Source organism: Bos javanicus, chromosome 25 (assembly GCF_032452875.1).
Source record: "Bos javanicus breed banteng chromosome 25, ARS-OSU_banteng_1.0, whole genome shotgun sequence".
NCBI lineage: Eukaryota > Metazoa > Chordata > Mammalia > Artiodactyla > Bovidae > Bos > Bos javanicus.
In genome coordinates, this window is record NC_083892.1 from 34,567,300 (window position 1) to 34,589,306 (window position 22,007).

Below are 22,007 nucleotides of genomic sequence, written 5' to 3' on the forward strand. Positions count from 1 at the left end.
CAGCCTCCCTGAGCTTAGAAACGCTAGTCTCTGCACTTTAACACGATGCCTGGGGGGCCGTTTAAAATGAAAAAACCATGGAGAAAAAGCACAAAGATGCAGAAAAGGCCCGCCATTAAATAGACAAGTATGAGCTGAAACCAGAGGGCTGAGTGTTGCCTTATTTGACTTCAGCTGGCATGGGGCAACTCAAAATTTCACCACTGTGAGCATGTCTGCACCTGGCTGCAAAAGTATGGATTTGGGTTACAAATCAAATTGACTAGGCCAGTTCACAGAAGCAGAAGGTGTGGACCACGAGGAGCGACCGTATTTAAGACTATTAGACGCTGTGACACAAGTCTATATTATTATGCAAACACACGCACATACCACACTCGGGTGGGGGTGGCTCATTACAGGAGGGCCTTCAGCCTGGCACCCTCTCTGCCAGGTTTGAGCTCTGCACGCCCCTCCCTGCAGCGGCCCGGCCAGTGGCCAGAGCTGGGAGGATGGACACTGCAGTCACGCCCGGGTTCAGGTGGCAGCGCGATACGTCCTTGCTGGGGGATAGTTCGTCAAACCCACTTCACGTGCCTTCACTCATCAAGGTCGTTTAGGCTGGCAGTCCCCTTAGTGGTGCGGAGCCTTCACAGTGCGGTGTTTGCTAAGTAGTCTTCCAGGAGCTTGGAGGCACCTGTGCCCAGTTGGAGCTGAGCTGGTTAAGACCACACAGGATCACTGACCCTCCACATGGGTGACCTTTTGATGTCAGAGATCCACCCTCAGATGGTGCTAAACATCTCCATTTTTTTTTTTTTTTTGGCCTCACCAGGGGAATTGGGGGGATGGTGCTTGCAGGATCTTAGTTCCCCAATCAAGGATGGAACCTGGGCCTTCATCAGTGGAAGTGTGGGGTCTTAACCATTAGACCACCAAGGAAATCCCATGCCTCCATTTCTGAAGGTGCAGAGGCCTGTAGCTGAGTTCCACCTGCACAGGGCGATGATGACCACACCTTTTCTCAATCACCTGTCCCTACGCCCCCCATGCCCTCCTCACCCAGGACCAGCCTGTTTCTCCGTTTGCTCTCCCACAATGCACCCCAAGCCTCTTGCCTTCTGGGAGGCAGACATGAGGTTTGTTCTCTCTCCTCATTTGGCTGCCTCGTGAACAAACCCTGTCAGCTGTGAGCCTTAGCGTCTCGGCGTCTTGGCCTGCTGGGCATCAGGCAAGATGAACTGGGTTCGGTGATGGTCTGAGCCGGCTGGGGGTAAGCCCAGACTGGCCTTCTGCCCGGGGCTTGATAGCTGGTGCTGTCGAGAGCAGCTGCCTCGTCCTTTGGAAGACCTCTTTGGGTGATGCTGTGAAAGTGCTGCACTCAATATGCCGGCAAATGTGGAAACTCAGCAGTGGCCACAGGACTGGAAAAGGTCAGTTTTCATTCCAATCCCAAAGGAAGGCAATGCCAAAGAATGCTCAAACTACCGAACAACTGCACTCATCTCACACACCAGCAAAGTAATGCTCAAAATTCTCCAAGCCTGGCTTTAACAATACATGAACCGTGAACTTCCAGATGTTCAAGCTAGTTTTAGAAAAGGCAGAAGAACCAGAGATCAAATTGCCAACATCCGTTGGATCATCGAAAAAGCAAGAGAGTTCCAGAAAAACATTTATTTCTGCTTTATTGACTATGCCAAAGCCTTTGACTGTGTGGATCACAACAAACTATGGAAAATTCTTAAAAGAGATGGGAATACCAGATCACCTCCTGAGAAATCTGTATGCAGGTCAGAAAGCAACAGTTAGAACTGGACATGGAACAACAGACTGGTTCCAAATTGGGAAAGGAGTACATCAAGGCTGTATATTGTCACCCTACTTATTTAACTAATATGCAGAGTATATCATGAGAAACGCTGGGCTGGATGAAGCACAAGCTGGAATCAAGATTGCCGGCAGAAATATCAATAACCTCAGGTATGCAGATAACACCACCCTTATGGCAGAAAGTGAAGAGGAACTAAAGAGGCTCTTGATGAAAGTGAAAGAGGAGAGTGAAAAAGCTGGCTTAAAACTCAACATTTGGAAAATTAAGATTATGGCACCCGGTCCTGCCGGGAGCCGGCATATTGCATACTGAGTGCATATTGCATATTGAGTGCAGCACTTTCCACAGCATCATCTTTCAGGATCTGGAATAGCTCAACTGGAATTCTATCACTGCCGGGAGCCAGCGTGAGGAGCTCCACCCATGACAAAGGTCATGAGGAAGGAGGCTCGGCATACACAAAGGTGGGATCGAGCCTCAGGAATCCCCCTGGAAATTCTCGAGCATCTACCCCCAAAACCAGAGTCTGCCTACTTTCTGCTTTGTGCTTTCACCTACACCTCTGACTTTACGGGGGGCTGTCCCCCACTACATCTCTCTGAAAAAAGAGTTAGCTTACAGCTCCAGTTAATAATTCCTGGGTGTGACAGTGTTTCAACCTACAAACTCCTCTGGAAGTCCTCTAGCCTGCCTGAATAGGTTTTTCCGGCCACATGTGATTGCTCAGAGCCTCCCACCTGTGAGAGGCATGAGATGTTCTAAACTGTCTAAATACAGATTCCTTTGAGCAGTTAAAAGATTGATTAGAAATTGTATTGGTGAAGGGATTTTCACTTGTTGGGCCAATGTTTGCTGCTAAGTTTCCATATCCCTTACCTGCTGTGTCCCTGGCAGTGTATTGATTAATATAACTGGTGTAAGTAGTAGCTTTAATGTTTGTAACCTGGGACCCTTGAGTTAATTCTTTTTCTTGTTATAGCCCACCACACCTTTGCTCTGTAGGAATGCAACTTTATCTAATGCTTTTGGAGGGTGGCTCCTGACCAATCACCTTTAGAGAAAAATAAGTTTTCTGAAGAAAGGGTCTTAAAATGTTAACAGGCCTCCGGGCCAGAAGATGATGCAAATCACCTAAGCTTTTGCATATGATCAGTTTGCAGGAAGAAAGCCTGGCTTGCTGCATGACTCTACCCCTTCCCCCTTTATCCTCTATGCATAACTTAAGGTATAAAAACTACTTTGGAAAATAAAGTGCGGGCCTTGTTCACCGAAACTTGGTCTCCCCATGTCGTTCTTTCTCTCACCTTCAGGCTGAATTATTCAGCCTCTTTTCTCCACTGAATTTCCTCACTGAGCTATCCTTATTTCAGCCTCTTTTCTTCACTGAATTTTCCTACTGAGCTATCCTTATTCTATTATTCTTTATATCCTTAATTAACGTTTAATTAAGCAGTTGTTTCCTGATCCTCGCCGACGCCGTCCCCGCTTCGAATTCCCTGGCTCCACCGGGTCTGGACCCCGGCACGGTCCCATCACTTCATGGCAAATAGATGGGGAAACAATGGAAACAGTGACAGACTGTGTTCTTGGGCTCCAAAATCACTGCAGATGGTGACTGCAGCCATGAAATTAAAAGATGCTTGCTTCTTGGAAGGAAACCTATAATCAACCTAGATAGCATATCAAAAAGCAGAGACATTACTTTGCCAACAAAGGTCCATCTAGTCAAAGCTATGGTTTTTCCAGTGGTCATGTATGGATGTGAGAGTTGGACTATAAAGAAAGCTGAGTGCTGAAGAATTGATGCTTTTGAACTATGGTGTTGGAGAAGACTCTCAAGAGTCCCTGGGACTGCAAGGAGATCCAACCAGTCCATTCTAAAGGAAATCAGTCCTGAATATTCATTGGAAGGACTGATGTTGAATCTGAAGCTCCAGTACTTTGGCCACCTGATGCGAGGAACTGACTCTTTGGAAAAGACCCTGATGCTGGGAAAGATTGAAGGCAGGAGGAGAAGGGGACAACAGAGGATGAGATGGTTGGATGGCATCACCAATCGATGGACATGAGTTTGAGTAAGCTCTGGAGGGTTGGTGATGGACAGGGAGGCCTGGCGTGCTGTCCTCTATGGGGTGGCAGACTCAGACACGACTGAGCGACTGAACACACCAGTACCTAGCTTGTTTGGCATTCCTGGCCAGATTGGGCGGGGGCGGTTGGGGAGGGAAGGGACAGAGGCCCACCTGGCAGTGTAATGGAAACCAGGGCCCGGCTGCTCAAAAGCGGATAAAAAGAGGTAGGTTGGTGGAAAGGAAAGTTTGTTTTATTTTGGATGCCAGTGTAGAGAGGGCGCAGGGCAGATGCCTGTCGAAAAGCCACCTCCCCCTCCACCCCAACTCCGACAGTCCAGGGCCAAGAGCTTTTATAGACTGAGGGAGGGGCTCCATGCAGAAAGAGCACAGTCAGCTCTGACAGTCATCCTGAAGTTGGCCACACAGCGGTCTGCCCAGCATTACCTTGATTGTTTTAAGTACAGTTGGTCTTCAGTTCCAGGGCCGGCTTGTTCCCATTTCCTTGAGGCCAGTTCTTGAAACTGTGGTAGCTTTTGTCACGGCCGTGGGACTTCCCAGGTGATGCAGTGGTAAAGAGCTTGCCTGCCAATGCAGGACATACAGGAGATGCAAGTTTGATTCCCGGGTCAGGAAGGGTCCCCCTGGAGAAGGAAAAGGCAACCCACTCCAGTATTCTTGCCTGGAAAATTCTATGGACAGAGGAGCCTGGCGGGCTACAGTCCAGGAGGTCGCCAAGAGTCGGCCACGACTGAGGGGCTGAGCACACAGGCATGTCAGGGCTACAGCCTGGTCATCATGTAGTTAACTTCTTCCACGTGATGAGGTTTCAGCATCTATAAGACAGGTCACAGGATATGGCTCAGAACATGCTCTATAGCCCTTGAGAAGGAACCAGGGGTCCTTAACGTATGACTAAACTATGGTTATCTGGTCTCCTTTGACTCTCTTTTTGTTTCTACATCTTCTTCTCTGATTAAACTTAGTCTTTGACTCAAGTTTTTCCACAAAAGGCAGGCAGGGGACATGGGGGACAAAGACCATAGGGTCAGCAGAATTTTGGTAAAAAAGTATAAAAGGTCCCAGCTGCTCAGGTACTCCATACCTGGGTTGGACGCCCAGGGCTCTGGTCTTTGGTCTTATTTCTGGTCTGGTTTGTATGTGCCAAGACATCCTTTGGACTCTGGGCCTAAAAATGGATCCTTAAGTTATGTTACAAATTTGCAACTAGACTTGTTCTGTAAATGGAAGAAACACCGGGATGAAATACCTTATGTGCAGTTGATTGTTACTGTATCAGAATAAACCTGCCCGCTAAAGGAGCAGCGCAGCACAGAATTCAATCCCTCCTAAAGCCCTCCTGGATGGAACACAGCTTAACGTGTCTCCGAGTCACCTCACACTCCAGTTGTTGTTTTTGTTTATCACTAAGTCATGTCTGACTCTCTTCAACTCCGAGGACTGTGATCCTCCAGGCTCCTCTGTCCGTGGGATTTTCCAGGTAAGAATACTAGTGTGCATTGCCATTTCCTTCTCCAAGGGATCTTCCCGACCCAGGGATCGAACCTGGGCCTCCTACATTGCAGGCGGGTTGTTTACCATCTGAGCTACCAGGGAAATCCAATTTTACTATCTAGAAACTGAGCACAGATGAATATTAGTTTGTGCATGACTTACAGGCAGTTAATCAAATTGTAGAAGATACTTGTCCATGAGTCCCTAACCCATACCTTCTCATCACTGCTCTGCTCACACGAGGTTTTTGTTGGTTTACTTACTGGATTTGAAGAATGCTGTGTGTGTGTGTGCGTGTGTGTGCTTGCATACCCTTGAGATTTGAATCCCAAGAATTGTTTGCTTTTAATGGAAAGATCTAGATACAAGAGTTAAACAACCATTCTGCTGGACAGGAAGTTCTCAGAGACTTAAAAATTCCTGCACGATATCTGTAGAAATCCTGGCTAAAGATTTGAAGGCCCTTGAAATAAAAGAGGGAGCCCCGCTCTAGTATGAGGATGGTACCATTTGATTGCATGTAAAACAAAGGACCCCTGAGACCAGAATACAGTTTTGACTTTGAACTTTATGGCTGAATGAAGCTGTAAGGTGTCCGAGGAAAAGGCATAGTTCTCTGCTGTCTGTTGACCCCTTGGGTTTTGAACTCTCACAAGGACAGAGTCTTGTCCCCTGACAGAAAGGAAGCTCTAGCCGGGCTTGCAGTTCCCACTATCAGGAGACAGTTGTGGGGATTCCTGAGAATGGCTAGGTTCTGAAGCATTTGGATCCACAACTTAAAAAATATATATTATTTATTTGGCTGTGCTAGGTCTTAGTGGAGAAGGCAATGGCACCCCACTCCAGTACTGTTGCCTGGAAAATCCCATGGGTGGAGGAGCCTGGTAGGCTGCAGTCCATGGGGTTGGGAAGAGTCGGACACGACTAAGCAACTTTGCTTTCACTTTTCACTTGCATGCTTTGGAGAAGGCAATGGCAGCCCACTCCAGTGTTCTTGCCTGGAGAATCCCAGGGACGGGGGAGCCTGGTGGGCTGCTGTCTATGGGGTTGCACAGAGTCGGACACGACTGAAGCGACTTACCAGCAGCAGGTCTTAGTCGCAGCATGTGGGATCTAGTCCCCGACCAGTGATTGGACCTGGGCCTCCTGCGTTGGGAGCTCAGAGTCTTAAGCCACTGGATCACCAGCAAAGTCCCTTTGTGGAGCATGATGGGAAGTGGAAACCATACTATGGAGAACTGTCCAGAGATCATCCAAGCTTTGGCTGGTTCCAGGTCTCCTACACTGATTCCTCCCACTGGGCAGGTGAACCCCGAACAGATCTTAAGCAGCTTTTCAGAATGAAAAGAAATTAAGGCTTGGAAAGAATTCAGTGATCAGGACTTCTCAAAGTTGGGCAAAGGCAGGTGCTCTCTCTAGCTGCTGGGTGTCTTTAACACTTGCTCCTTTAACATGTATGGCTGTGCATGCTCTTCGGTGCTGTGCTCAGGTTTTCTCTAGTTGTGGTGTGAGGGCTTCTTACTGCAGTGGCTTCTTTTGTTGCAGAGCACAGGCTCTGACTTCAGTGGTCATGGAGTGTGGGCTCAGTAGTTACCGCTCGAGGGCTGAGTTGCCCCTGGCACGTGAAATCCTACCGGAACATCGATGGAACCCGTGTCCCCTACATTGGCAGGCAGATTCCTAACCATCGGGCCACTGGGGAAGTCCTGGTGGTGGTGCTGTTCGGTTGGTCAGTCACGTCCGACTCTCTGCGATGTCATGAACTGCAGCACGCCAGGCTTCTCTGTCCTTCACCATTTCCCAGAGCTTGCTGAAACTCATGTCCATTGACTCAGTGATGCCATGCAACCATCTCATCCTGTCGTCCCTTTCTCCTCCTGCCTTCAGTCTTTCCCAGCATTAGGGTCTTTTCTAATGAGTCAGCTCTTCACATCAGGTGGCCAAAGTATTGGAGCTTCAGCATCAGTCCTTCCAATGAATATTCAGGACTGATTTCCTTTAGGATTGACTGGTTTGATCCCTTTGCAGTCCAAGGGACTCTCAACAGTTTTCTCTAACACACTTCAAAAGCATCAATTCTTTGGCGCTCAGCTTTCTTTATGGTCCAACTCTCACATCCATACATGACCACTGGGAAAACCATGGCTTTGACTAGACAGACCTTTGTCCAAGCTGTTGGAAATTTCATCCGAAATCTTTTTCTGTATGTAATGATACCTACCTCTTGTCCTGCCTGTCATTAATTTTTCAGCTGTCCCTAACTTCACTGTGACTTCCAATGTGACATATCTGATTAGTCTACTCAACAGAATTTCCTGTCCTGTTTTTCCTTGTTTAAGCTGAAATTTGGTCCTTGTGACCTCAGATTTAAAAAAAAAAATAATCCTTTTCTACCGTCAAGGTTCTGTTAGGTGAGAATAGAAAACATACGGATTTTTCCAGCCTGTGTTCCTTCCATATTTAGTATCTAAGTGTTTCAGCCAAACTGCTAATGATTGGGACTCTCCAGTATGTAAGGAGGTAAGACACTGATTCCCTGGCTTGACTGTGTCCTAGATGAGATCCGGGGCCTAAATTTTAACAGTGTGCGGTGTCCCCCTCAGAGCTGGTCTTTGTCTGCTGTTTTGATTATCAGTCTTGGGTCCGTGACAGTTGGTACAGAGGTGGTTATCTGTTTATTGGGATCAAAGTGCTCACTGGAAACTGGGAACAAGAGAATGTTTAAATGAGCACTCAGCAGCTGCATTCTTCAAGCCCTTGTTAGCCCTATGCTTTTTTAAAAAACTTTTAATTGGAGTACAGCTGATGTACAACGTTGTGCTGTTAAGAGGGCGGCTTCCCAGGTGGCTCGGTGGTAAAGAGTCCGCCTGCCAATGCAGGAGATGTGGGTTCATTCCCTGGGTTGGGAAGATCCCTTGGAGAAGGAAATGGCAACCCACTCCAGTATTTTTGCCTGGAGAATCCCATGGACAGAGGAACCTGGTGGGCTACCGTCCATGGGTTCACAGAGTCGGACACGACTGAGCATGTGCGAACACTGATAAGAGGCAGAGGGCTAACACAGCTCTGTAAATCTGTCATTGCCCCTCCACTCTCAAGATTGAAGAATGATCAGAAGATACGGGGGAATGAAACTGAGGGCAATTATCAGCCAAATCCATTTCCTCTGCCTGCATTAATCAGGGTCATTTGTTCTGAAACGTGTGTGTCAACAAGAAGCACAGAGCCTAAACGGTGTTTGTCAGTTGTTTCCCGGGGGCGTGGAGTCCGCTGTGTCTAGTTTGAGCTGAGCTGGCTAAGGCTGGATAGGACCAATGACTCCCCAAATGGGCCGGCCCGTGTGTCCACATGGTGACCTTCTGACCTTGAAGGGTAACCCTCAGATGGTGCTGTAAGCAGATCCACTTTTGAACGTGCAGAGGCCAGTAGCTTAGTTTCGTCTGCGCAGAATGACGGTTGTCACAGCTTTCTCCAATTCCCCATCCCCACTACCCTCACGCCTCAGGCCGCCTCGCTTCTTTACACCGTGAACACCAGGAGCCCTTCCCCTTCCAGGAAGTGAACCTCAGAGACGTGTTGTGTCCTGTTGCTTGACTGCCTTGTGAATAAACCCTCTCTGCTGCAAACCCTGGCATCTCAGCATTTTGGCTGCTGCATGTTGGGCCAAATGATCCTGGTTTGGTAACTGTCACAAAGGGCATTAATCTTTTTTTTTGCGGGGGTGGATCTCTCTCCTCCTCACTGATGACACCTAATTGTTCCCTTTTTCTAAACATTTTTCATTTCTGAAGAAATGAAACTGAGCAGGACTCGGGGGTTGGGCTTCTTGGGGACGGCCTCTTGTGTGTAGATTTACTGCTGTAGAGCAAAGGGATTCAGTTATATGTGTGTGTGTGTGTGTATGTATATACACATTTTAAATATTTTCCGTTATGGTTCATCACAGGATATTGAATATAGCTCTGTGCCATACAGTAGGACCTTATCTATTCTAAATATAAAAGCTTCCACCTGCTAACCTCAACCTCCCACTGCGCCCCTCTCCCAACACCCCCTCCCCCATAACCACCAGTCTGTCCTGTGTGTGTGATTCTGTTCCACAGGTGCGTTTGTGTCGTATTACACATACACGATATCGTATTCTTTCTTTTTCCGGCACTCACTGAACTGGGAGCAGAGTTAACCACTGGACTGTTAGGGAAGTCCCCATCTCTGACTTCACTTAGTATGATCATCTCTAGTTGGATCCATGTTGCTGCCAATGGCATGATTTCATTTTGTATGGCCGAGTATTTTCCACTGTACATATGTACATCTTTACCCAGCGATCTGTCGATGGTCATTCAGTTTGTTTCCATGTCTTGGCTATTGTGAGCAGTGCTGCAAGCATAGGGGTGTGTGTGCCCTTTTCAATGACAGTCGAGTCTGGGCATGCGCCCAGGAGTAGGGTTGCTGGCGCAGTCACTTTGTGCTGTTGCACCGAGGGGCACGTCAGCCCCTGGCCGGCTGCGGCTCTCGGATCCAGTCCAGCAGCAGTCTGAGCAGCTGTGTCGCTGGGACGGCTCTGAGTGCTGACTGCCAACTCAGCGTCCCTGGCCCACAGCAGTTTCGGTTCTGTGGTGAAGGACTCAAGGCTCCAGTTCTGGTCTGGGAGACGTCACCAGTGAGCAGTGGGACTCTGCGTGCGATCACACCAGGGCATCTCCCCTACTGGGCTCCTGGGGCTGGAATCTGTCCTTGGTGTGGGGGGGAGTGTGGGGGGGGGAAGCACAGGACTTGGTCATCTGGTTTTGAGCACAATGCTGCTCTAAGTGGAGCCTTCTCTTCTGGGTTGAGGAATCCTTCAGCCACCCCGCACTGCGTGGGCCACTTGGGAAACTCCTCATTAAACCACAGCTGGCTGTCGTTACCCTTCTCTGGAACAACAGATAGGAAATCTTCCATCCTCGTGCTGGGAACTATGATCTGAGGGGCCTCTGAGCACTGGGTGCCTGGTTCTGATCTGTTTCTGATAATCCCAGCTCTTTGAAAAGATAAGAAATGAGAGCTCTATGCCTCCTGTTATTCCCCTAGGGTGTCTTACAAAACTGGGGAATTTTCAGCTAGATCTCTATGAAAAGAAAGATGACTTCGGTGTAACACCACGTGGCCACAATGTTATTTAGACCTCCGGAGAAAAATGGCCAAGATAAAACTCTTGACATTCTAATTGTTTCCTTTTTGCATATGCAGTTAGAGAAATCTGGCTTGATAAAATTTTTCAAAATTCCAACCCCAAGAGCAGAAGTTTTCCTAGGTACAAAGCCGAAATTGTAACTCCCATTTCCTTTAAATGCAAACACAGCTCACACTGTCTGAGACTATGGTTTTAGCTTAATAGGTAGAACCTGAACTGAAAGGAAATGGAAAAGCCTTTTAAAATCAAGTGAAACTTATTTCAACTGCTATAAGTTAATGTGTTAAAACTACATGAGAAGCATTATCAAATGAGTGCTAAGCCCTAAGTAATACTGTATGGGTAAATGTCATTAAGTGTTCTAGAAACTATACCACTGTTATCAATCTTAACTGAATGGTATTGTTATCAATCTTAATTCTTGTTAACACATTACTGACTGGGGAATTTTTGCAGAAATGAATGCCTCTGGCCAGCAATTTGTTATGTAAGTGAATGTGGAAATATCTTTGATCAATAGTGTTCAGATAACAAAAGACGTATTGAAACGTCTCTGGTCAGTAAGTTGTTAAAATACTGTACGTCACAGCAACGTGGTTAGGCGTCTTTGTCAGCTGCACTTCGTATCCTTAACTGCGCCTCTTCAAGTCCCTTGTCATTCACAGGGGATACTTCACTGATGCTTTTGCAAAAATGCTTCATCTTTAAGAAGTCTCACAGAAAGGACTTTCTGGCAAGCACAAGATTCTGATAACTTCCAGATCATACTGCTGAACTGGGTGAGAAATTAATTCTAATGGAAACCCTGATGGTTTCATCAAACTGTTAACAAGATTAAGGACTAGTTACATGGGACTGAGTTAACTGATGAATATAGTTATAACAGTTTTTAGTCTGTATCTTCTAGACATAAGGAAATCTTTTTAAAAAGTTAAATTTGATATTCCTCAGGAAGAATTCTGGCACAGTCGATATAAAAGAGCCTATACGACAATTACACTGAGGTAAATAATCAGGCCAAGTTTATCGAAACGACTTAACTTGGCAGTGTCAGTGGCTCACTCGTTTTCGACTCTTTGCAATCCCATGGACTGAAGTGTCCATGGAATTCTCCAGGCGAGAATACTGGAGTGGGTTGCCATTTCCCTCTCCAGACGATCTTCCTGACCCAGGGACTGAACCCAGGTGTTCTCCGTTGCAAGCAGATTCTTTACCGCCTGAGCCACAAAGGGTAATTTAGAGAGATTATGTTTTGATAACATACCTTTGTGGATACTGAGGCTTTGTATATGCTGAGGTTGTTGTATTAGATGACCTTGTTGTTATGTTATATTATAAAGCCTAAGTTTTAAAGGAATATTCCAAGCTTGTTTCTGAAGCTGATCACAGTAATCTGTCTTTGGATGAAGATCAGATGCCCCGTGATCCACAACCAGGAGATTATACATACTGGAAAAGACATCATTTATTCAGACTCTCTCCAACCTAAATGAAAGATCTGTCAGGTATCTAGTAGCTCGTGCACAGTGGAAATGGAAAGAAACTGACTCTTGAATGAACTGTTTCCCACTTGAGGGCTTCTGCACTGGACTGGTCTAGAGAGAGGACTGCTGACCTCCAACAACGCTGACCCCAGGATGAGAAGAGAACCCAGTGTAGACAGCTGAGCCAGGAATCTGAGCCAGGTCTGTACGATCCACCGTAATTCAACTGAACTGTTCACCAACGGTCTCCCTCTCAAAACAGAAGGTTTTACTTCTAATCGTACTTCTGACTCCAATGTTCAAGACAGAAAATTCTCTTGTCAAGTTGAGTACTCATGACATTTATCACCACTTGCTTTTAACTCTACTCTAAAAGCATGTGTACGATGTTTGTGTGACAGTTTGGTATAAATGATAATGTATAGCCTATAAAATTAGTGCACCTGTGAGCTGGTTCACTATGTTTGATTAGTTTTTCTCATATTTAATATTTTTATATATTTAAATATAAATATATATAAAAGGAGGCCTAGCATTGAGGGACAAGTATTTTGAATCATCAGTGCTTTCTCCTGAAAGATTTACAAACAAAAGGAGGAAAATAATGGCAACTTTCACACCCCCAGGTATAGAGAAGTATTTTGCCTTATACAGGCTGTTCTAGTTCGTCAAACATACACTGCATACATCTACTTTAAAGAATGTATTTACAAAATCAAAATGACGTAACCGTAGTTCAGACATTCAGTATGGACCTGGGTGCCTATTACGGACATGGGTTCAGACACGTTCCTGCATTACTGAGAACCTGACCTTTCTGAACTGTATCAGACTCAAGGACACTCTCAGCTGCCATGAAGTGTCTCTGTTTAGGAATACAGGGAGTCCCCTACATATAAATGAGTTCGTAAGTCCAACAAAGTTAGTCTAGGTGCCCAACCGACACAGCCGCTCTACAGCACTGCGCTAGGTTCATGCTCTTCACACAATATAGAAACAGAAAAAACATTTTTAATCTTACAGTACAGTACCTTGAAAAGTACAGTCATACAACAGCTGGCATTGAGTGAGCAGCTAAGAAGAGTCACCGACAGGAGGAGGGAGACGGAGCTGAAGGATCGTCAGCAACAGGAGACGGAGGGCAGGTGCAGCTTCCCTCATGCCCCAGGTGGATGGAACACATTTACATCTTTCAAAGTTCAAAATGTGCAGGTTTGTATGTAGGGAGCTTACTGCAGTAATTAGCAAGACAGCTCAGGCTGTAGCTTCCCGGCAGAAGGTGCTAGATTCTTTCGGCAGAAAAGTACCAGATGATAAAACTGCTTTACATTTTAACCACAAAAGAGACATGCAGTGGCCCACAGCTCCTGTTATATATATATATATATATATATACACACATATATATTTAAAAAAATAGCCCTGGAGAAGCTGAAACCCAAATAGAGTTAATTCAAAAGACTCCTTGGTTACAGAATTTATATAAAAATGACTCACCCCCAAAACTGATTTTCCTGGTTGCCATCTATAACAGACTCTGGGTATACGGCAGGTGCGTTTGGATCTCTATCCTCATTGTACTGTGTCTGATTTTCAAGCGTTTGTCCAGGTGCTGTGACAAAGCCATCAGAGAGGTAATGTTTTCATAATACAAAGTACTGGCACCAAGCAACTTGAGAATTCTTTTAAAAATGAAAAGAATTTGAAAATGAAAAGAAAGTCAATGCCTTTCTCCCACATTCTTGCACAAATTTAATTACAAATGAGAAAATGAAGACACAAAGGAAAGCAGTCAAGAAAGACAAATAATTCAGCCACAAACAAAGTCAAGGCCCTCCAGTTCCTCCTCACGGGCTATAAGTAGTGTCCTGAACCACACCCTTGAGTTGTTTTGCAGGTATTAAGATTTCCCACGAGGTGAAAGAAGTTACCTGCCTGCTGACCACCAGCAACGTAGACTCCAGATGGGCTGGAACCAGAAAGCTAAGAGTCCCCAGACATCACCCAGTTGCTCACCATCAACCAATCAGAATGGTGCATGAGCTGACGGCGCACCCTGTGCCCCTCTCCCTCGCAGTCTTTTGGGCTTTTGAGCACCAGCTGGCCTGTTCTCCTTGCTTGATGCCCTGCAGTGAACTTGGCTGTGGTAACACAAAGTACGGTGTCAGTCGCCTGGTTCTGCTGAGTGGATTGGGAGAGTGGATCCAAGCTTCCCGCTGGTAACAGAAAGCCTGCAAGTCATTCAGCCTAAGGCACTAAAAGCCCACTGCACATCACCAGGAACTGCTGGAGGACATCTCCCTGAGCAGCGTCTTCTGACATCCAGTAAAGGTAAAGACAAGCACCAGTCTAGTCACTGCCCACCTGCCCGGCACACATCTGCTGCGGAAGCTCCGAGCTCCTGGCTGGGGGCACCGGGCAGGGACTTGCCCGGAGTTCTCTGTCCCATCAGAGGCAGGGCCAGGACTCAATCCCAGGGCTCCAGGCTCGAAGCACGAGCTCTGACACACACACTTTGAGGGGACAAAGGAAACCAACAGTTCAAAGACAGGAGGACACAGAACTAACGGTCAGTCCCTAATGAAAGAGAAACACCACTTTCAAAACGGACAGTCAGGCTGTGTGCTAATTATGAGGGCTGACTTTCCATTTCAGCTTCCTGGGAAAGAAACTTCCTGTGACTTAAACTGTGGAAAGACAGACGTTATCACAGACGCCACATGGCTCAGGATGGAGCCAGGGAATCAAGAAACCTAAGATGTTTCCTCATTTCCCTTCACTCGAAACCACTATTTCCTTGATTCTATCAAACTTTCTCTAGTGGCCCAGCGGGGTCCCCTGGGCCACCTGCTCTGGTCCAGCCCAGCCTGGCTCCTCTACCTGCTGACTTTCTATGACCAGCTGGTATTCTGAAGTCCTCCTCACACGCCAGGTCTCTCTGCCGGCTCTGCCCCGGGTTCAGTCCCAGGTCTCCCTCTGCAGCTGCTGGGATGCGGGGAGAGGAGACAAGTCCTGGGGCGCAGTCTGCACCCTCAGCTGAAGGAAACGGAGGCCCCACGCCCTGCAGTGAGGGTTCCTTCCAGAGCCGAGGCCGTCTCCTGAGTCTGGGACCAGCCCGCTCCATTGTGTCACGTCACAGCCTCTCTGCAGCTTCTGTAATTAGCATGTCACAGATCTGAACAAAATCTGGAGTTTTTCTGTTCTTTACTAAACATTCGTTTCACAGAAACCAGCCCCAAGCTCGTCACCGTCCACTTATGTGAGAGCAGGCCCCAGGTTCCCCCCTTTCAACAAGGACATTAACGGACCCCACTTGGCAGCGCCCTCGAGCGTCCAGGAGGCCAGTCCTCTCCCTGCCGGCTGAGTCCTGCCCGCAGTGGGGCTGAGTCTCCTCGGGAGCAGCTCCCACCGCGTCTCTCCATGAGGCTTTGGGAGGGCGTTCGGAGCCCCGGGCCAAGGATGGGCCAGGCTCAGACAGCTGCGGGGCCAGCCCCGTCATCGCCCCGTGACGAAGCTGGGTGCATCCTCCTCCTCGTCCTCCGTCCCAGATGCCTCCTCGGAGCCACTGGATGGCTGCTCCTGGGTCTCACTGGATGCTGCAATCACACGGCATTTGGATCAGCGATACACCCATCCACTCGGAGAATCGGGTTCCCTGAGAACGGACTCCTGGGGAAAACCCAGGCGCCAGCCGTCTCTGGACTGGACAACGAGGAGCCGGAGAGGTCCTCATGCCCGCCAACCCCCAAGGCCACCCTGGGAATAAACGGCCAGTCCCAGAACCGACCTACCACTGCTGGAGGGTGGACCTCATCCCTCTAAGAGGGTCCAGCCCACACGAGATCCTGACGCCCCAGAAATCGGGCCTCACTGCTTTATATGTGGTCCCCTCCCTAGTCCACTGTCTTGGCAAGGCAACGCCCCAAGCCGCCCTTTGCCATTGAATGAGAATGACTACACCTGCTCACGTCCCTGCTCTCGCCCCACCTGCAAAGGGACTTTCAAAAACCATGCAGCAGAGGGCCCCAGCCACAACAAACATGGCAGCTCCCAGCTCTTCCCACAGACCCAGAAAGCCTCCCGCCAACACTCCACGTGCGCCTCTGAGTCCCAGTGTCTTCCCTGGCGTGTCTGCCAGTTCCCACAGTGCCGCTGAGCAGACCAAGAGCAGAGCACCAAGACAACTTGTGCCCGCCTCCTCCTGCTCCCCCTCTTCTTGCAGCAGGGCAGTGGGCGAGAGCTGGGACGAGGCGGAGCCAGAGCCCACGGAGCCCGCAGCTGCCCTCCGGCTCCCTGAGGACGCCAGGTGGCCATCCATGGGCATGGTGGGCACCTCCTGCAGAAGTGTAGGAACTCAATCCAGCGCCCACAGGCACCCAGAGCTTGGTTACTGCTGTCATCTCATCAAAGGACCAAAGAGCTTCAAGGCCTGGGGGTGCCCAGGGCACAGCACTGCGGGGAGCGAGCTCCGCCTCTGGCAAAGGTCATGAGGAAGGAGGCTCGGCATACGCAAAGGCGGGATCAAGCCTCAGGAGTCTCCCTGGAAATTCTCGAGCAATGTACCCCCAAAACCAGAGTCTGCCTACTTTCTGCTTTGTGCTTTCACCTACACCTCTGACTTTACGGGGGGCTGTCCCCCACTACCTCTCTGAAAAAAGTTAGCTTACAGCTCCAGTTAATAATTCCTGGGTGTGACAGTGTTTAACCTACAAACTCCTTTGGAAATCCTCTAGCCTGCCTGAATAGGTTTTTCCGGCCACATGTGATTGTTCAGAGCCTCCCAACTGTGAGAGGCATGAGATGTTCTAAACTGTGTAAACACAGATTCTTTTGAATAGTTAAAAGATTGATTAGAAATTGTATTGGTGAAGGGATTTTCACTTGTTGGGCCAATGTTTGCTGCTAAGTTTCCATATCCCTTACCTGCTGTGTCCCTGGCAGTGTATTGATTAATATAGTTGGTGTAAGTAGTAGCTTTAATGTTTGTAACCTGGGACCCTTGAGTTAATTCTTTTTCTTGTTATAGCTCACCACACCTTTGCTCTGTAGGAATGCAACTTTATCTAATGCTTTTGGAGGGTGGCTCCTGACCAATCACCTTTAGAGAAAAATAAGTTTTCTGAAGAAAAGGTCTTAAAATGTTCACAGGCCTCCGGGCCAGAAGATGATGCAAATCACCTAAGCTTTTGCATATGATAAGTTTGCAGGAAGAAAGCCTGGCTTACTGCATGACTCTACCCCTTCCCCCATTATCCTCTATACATAACTTAAAGTATAAAAACTACTTTGGAAAATAAAGTGTGGGCCTTGTTCACCGAAACTTGGTCTCATCATGTCGTTCTTTCTCTTACCTTCTGGCTGAATTATTCAGCCTCTTTTCTCCACTGAATTTCCTCACTGAGCTATCCTTATTTCAGCCTCTTTTCTTCACTGAATTTTACTGAGCTATCCTCATTCTATTACTCTTTATATCCTTAATTAACATTTAATTAAGCAATTGTTTCCTGATCTTCGCCTACGCCGTCTCTCCTTCGAATACCCTGGATCAGCCGGGGCTGGTCCCCGGCACAGCACGGTCTATTATCCACCTTTACACCATTGGCTGGGACACTAAAGCGTATTCATGGCAAGGGGTTGAAATCATCCCTATGATTTAATTCCTTAGGATTTTCTTCCTCCTTAACCTCATGCTTTTGAACTGTGGTGTTGGAGAAGACTCTTGAGAGTCCCTTGGACTGCAAGGAGATCCAACCAGTCCATTCTGAAGGAGATCAGCCCTGGGATTTCTTTGAAAGGAATGATACTAAAGCTGAAACTCCAGTACTTTGGCCACCTCATGCAAAGAGTTGACTCACTGGAAAAGACTCTGATGCTGGGAGGGATTGGGGGCAGGAGGAGAAAGGGACGACAGAGGATGAGATGGCTAGATGGCATCACTGACTTGATGGACATGAGTTTGGGTGAACTCCAGGAGTTGGTGATGGACAGGGAGGCCTGGTGTGCTGCGATTCATGGAGTCACAAAGAGTCGGACACGACTGAGCGACTGAGCTGAACTGAACCTCATGCCAACGAGAATGAGAAAGTACAAAATGATGAGCATGTTTTAGTGGCTAAGTGCCGGGAGCACCATGGGAAGTCCCACCCATGACAAAGGTCATGCGGAGAGGACCTGACAGGCAAAGGCAGATCAGGACTCGAGGGACTCCCTGGACCTGCTCGAGCATCTACCCCGAAACCAAAATCTGTCTGTCTACTGTTTACTATATTATGCTCTTCACCAACTCTTCTAACATTAATAGGGGGCTCTCCCTGACCACCTTTCTCTGGAAAAAGTCAACTTAGGGCTTTAGTTAATAAGTCTCCTGGGCATGATAGGAGTGTTTCAATTCAAACCCCTCTGATGGCTTTCTAGCTTGCCTGACAGGTTCATCCAGACTTGCAGCTACGCATATGATTGTTCACAACTCCCCAGCCTTGAAAGACACGGGAAGCCTAAAACATTCTAAAAATACAGAACCTTTTGAAGAGTTAAAAACTATTAGAGTAGGGCTGGTGTAGGATTTCATTGTTGAGCCAGTGCTTGCTGCCAAGTGCCCACGTCCCTTACCCACTGTGCACCTGGGAGTGCACTGGCTAACACAGTTGGAATGTAAGAAAAACAAGCAGCAGCCTTGGAATCAACCACATCAGACCTTTGAGCTAATTGGTTCTTTCTCTGTTGTAACTCACTGCACCTTTGCTCTATGAGAATGTAACTCTGTTTAGCACTTTCTGAGGCTGACATAGATGAGAAATATTAAAAAAAAAAAAAAAAAAAACAAGGGAAAATAAGTTTTCTGGTTGAGTAGCCTTTATCAAAAAAGGGTCATAAAATGTCCACAGGCCTCCAAGGCTGGAAGATAATGTACACAACATTGTTTATGGGAAAGGTATGCAGAAAAAATCCTGGTTTTGATAAAGACAAAAGAGATGTAATGTTTAGGCTGACTCTGTATGACTTTGCATCTTTCATTTCCTTCTATGTACAAGTCAAGGTATAAAAAGTTCCTTTTGAAAATAAAATTATGGGCCTCGCTCACCGAAGCTTGGTCTCCCCATGTCATTCTTTCTCTCTCTCTCTTTTCTCTCTCTTATCGCCGACGCTATCATCCTGAGGGTATCCCTGGATCCTGATTGGGCTGGACCCCAGCAGCTAAGATTTGCAGAACACGTATTACATGCCAGGCGCTGTGTGAAGTCTGTGCACGTCTGTACCCTCGTTTAATTCTAACAACGGTCTATGAGATGAGTAACGCTCCTCTATATCCATTTTACACATGAGGAATCAAGCTCAGAGAGCTTAAGTAATTTGCTAATCGAGGTCTCCCAATCGGTAAAACCAGGACCTAGGATTCCAACCTGGACTATGTGACTTTCAAGCCTCTGCCTACCTTGCCTGCAAAAATGCATAGGGAAATGGAGACGAAACTTGAGGTGACAGTCATAGAAAAGAACGAAATACAGCCCTTTGCAGCAACATGGACGGACTGAGGTGATCAACTAAGACAAACATCTATGGTATCACTTATATGTGTAATCTAAAAAACGACACAATGAACTCATTTACTAAACAGAGACAGACTCAGAGACTTAGAAAACAAACGTATGGTATGGGGAAGTGTCAGGGAGGGATCAATTACATACACACACTGCTACATGTAACAGATAATCAACAAGGACCTTCTGTACAGCGCAGAGAACTCTACTCAATACTCTGCAATGACCTATGTGAGGGCTTCTCCGATGGTGCAGTGGATAAGAATCTGCCTGCCAGTGCAGGGGACACAGGTCTGATCCCTGATCGGGGAGGATCCCACACGTCCCAGAGCAGCTAAGCCCTTTTGCCACAACTACTGAAGCCCGTGCACCTAGAGCCCCGCTCCACAGCATAAGAACCACTGCAATGGGAGGCCCCCTCACCACAGCTAGCGAAAGCCCACACAGAGCAAGCAGTCAGGGCAGCCGAGATAAACACAGAACCTACATGGGAAGAGAATCTGGAAAAGGATATACGTACAACTGAACCTCTGCTGTACACCCGACACTAACACAACACCGTGAAGCTACTACACCCCAATACGAAGTAAGAAAAACAAGGTGCAAGCAGTAACAGTGAGCACGCTGAATGGACAAGGAGAACGCGGCCCGTTCATGCAATGCAGGATTCGGCCTGAAAAGGGAAAAAGTTCTGACCGGGGGCTGCAACGGGGATGAACCCTGAGGACGCTACGCTGAGTCAAACGGGAGTCACAGGATGACGAATGCTCTATGATCTCTATTACAGGAGGTCCTGAGAGCACCAGATTCGGAGACGGAAGAGGAGACAGGTGGCTGCCAGGTGCTGGGAGGAGCAGGGAATGGGGAACTGCCGTTTCAAAACACAGGTTTTGTTTTACAAAATGAAGAGAGTTGTGGGAGTAGATGACGGTGATAATGGTTGCATGACAACCTGAATGTATTTAGTACCACTGAACTGTACTGATGGTAAATCTTGTGTTGTGTGTATTTTACCAAAATTGTTAAAAAAAAAAAAAAAAGGGAGGGGGGAGCTGGGAAGGGGAGAAAGAAAGAAAACACACGCTATGGACCAGACACATAGCTCTGAGCTCCCTGGACTCACTGAGCACTGGCCTGAGGTCGTGGGCACTCAGTCTCCACCCTGAAGGCAAGGCGATCGGGGTCTGCCACGTGTACACATTCCCCATTTACCAGCCGGGGAGCTCTGCTCTAGGACCTGCGCTCCCAGGGTGCAGCTGCTGATTATTTGTTTTGTTCTGTAACTTAGTCATCACAGGTCGGCCTCAAGCCTGAGAACCACCAACCATATCCAAAGAGGTCTGAACAGGCAGGGCAAGTGCACAGACTTTCATCTTGAATTCTGATCTTAAAGGGACCGGACAGTTGGAGATGTCTTTGAGCTCACCGAGTAGACAGCATGAGCAAGGCTCACCCTCCCGAGTTGAAGAGATGTATGGACAAGAAGTTATTGCTGAAATTAAATGGTGGCGGACATGTCCAAGGAATGCTGTGGGGATCTGATCATTTACGAATCTTGTGATAGATGAGCGTGGAGATGGCTGCTGGTGGGCAACAGAACCCTACTGGAGTGGTGGCAGCGTGAGGAGACATCATCCTGTCACAGTCTGGGATCCAGTACGAACGATGGCTGTGCTCATCAGGGATTCAACGGTGTCCACATGCCGCCCTCCCCTGCATTTCACTATAAAATTGGGTTGTGTACATTTTATTACTGAACACTTTTGTTAAACTTTTGTTAACTGTTGGAGGAAAAAACTGAGTAAAACACTCATTAATCTGGGTGTCTGGGGAATGTGGTGTCTGGATGCCCGAGACGCTGACTGGCTGAGGAGAGCTCAAAGCACCGCTTGTGGCTGACAAGCTCTAAACACAACTGGTTCCTGCACGCAGGAGACAGGCTGTCGGAGCCTAGAAGTATCTCTTGGAGACGAGAAACTTAGGGACTAAGACCCAGCGCAGTCATTTGACTCTTCAACAAAATCATTTCATTCTCCAACGAAAAGAAATGGGATTCAGAGGAACGGCTGAATCCTAGGTTAGGGGCTGAAAATACATAAGACAAGTCTGGACTACCCTGTAGTACCAGGAAGCTGAGAAGTACTGTTGCAAACAAAACAAACCCCCCAAACTCCACCAATGACAGGAGTCTGTGAAAGGGACAGGTGCTGTATGAAAGAGCCCCCAGTGGGCAAAGCTGGAACAATCTGAGCAAGAAAATAAAGCAGTATCGGATTAAACTTAAGAGTAGAAAATAAGCACCTCAGAGTCCACAGTTACAAAGAAAATGAGGACCAGACAAATCCATGCATTATTTCAAACAGCTGATGCAGCGCCTCTGCCCTCGTGGAGGGGCTGCGGAACCCCCACCCC

General features: G+C 47.6%; 1 protein-coding gene and 1 long non-coding RNA gene across 2 annotated transcripts in view; one reads left to right on the plus strand and one right to left on the minus strand.

The window, feature by feature from the left end:
• The first annotated feature begins 1,731 nt into the window (after positions 1-1,731).
• On the plus strand, positions 1,732-19,142 carry LOC133238649 (uncharacterized). Its single transcript, XR_009733584.1, has 2 exons — positions 1,732-12,258; positions 13,081-19,142. It is a non-coding gene; the product is annotated as an uncharacterized LOC133238649 (long non-coding RNA).
• Positions 13,049-22,007, minus strand: part of PRKRIP1 (PRKR interacting protein 1) — a 28,516-nt gene continuing 19,557 nt past the window's right edge. The window contains exon 6 of the mRNA XM_061401998.1: positions 13,049-15,653. Within this exon, the coding sequence (XP_061257982.1) occupies positions 15,553-15,653 (101 nt within the window). The 3' untranslated portion in view covers positions 13,049-15,552. The remainder of the gene's footprint in view (positions 15,654-22,007) is intronic.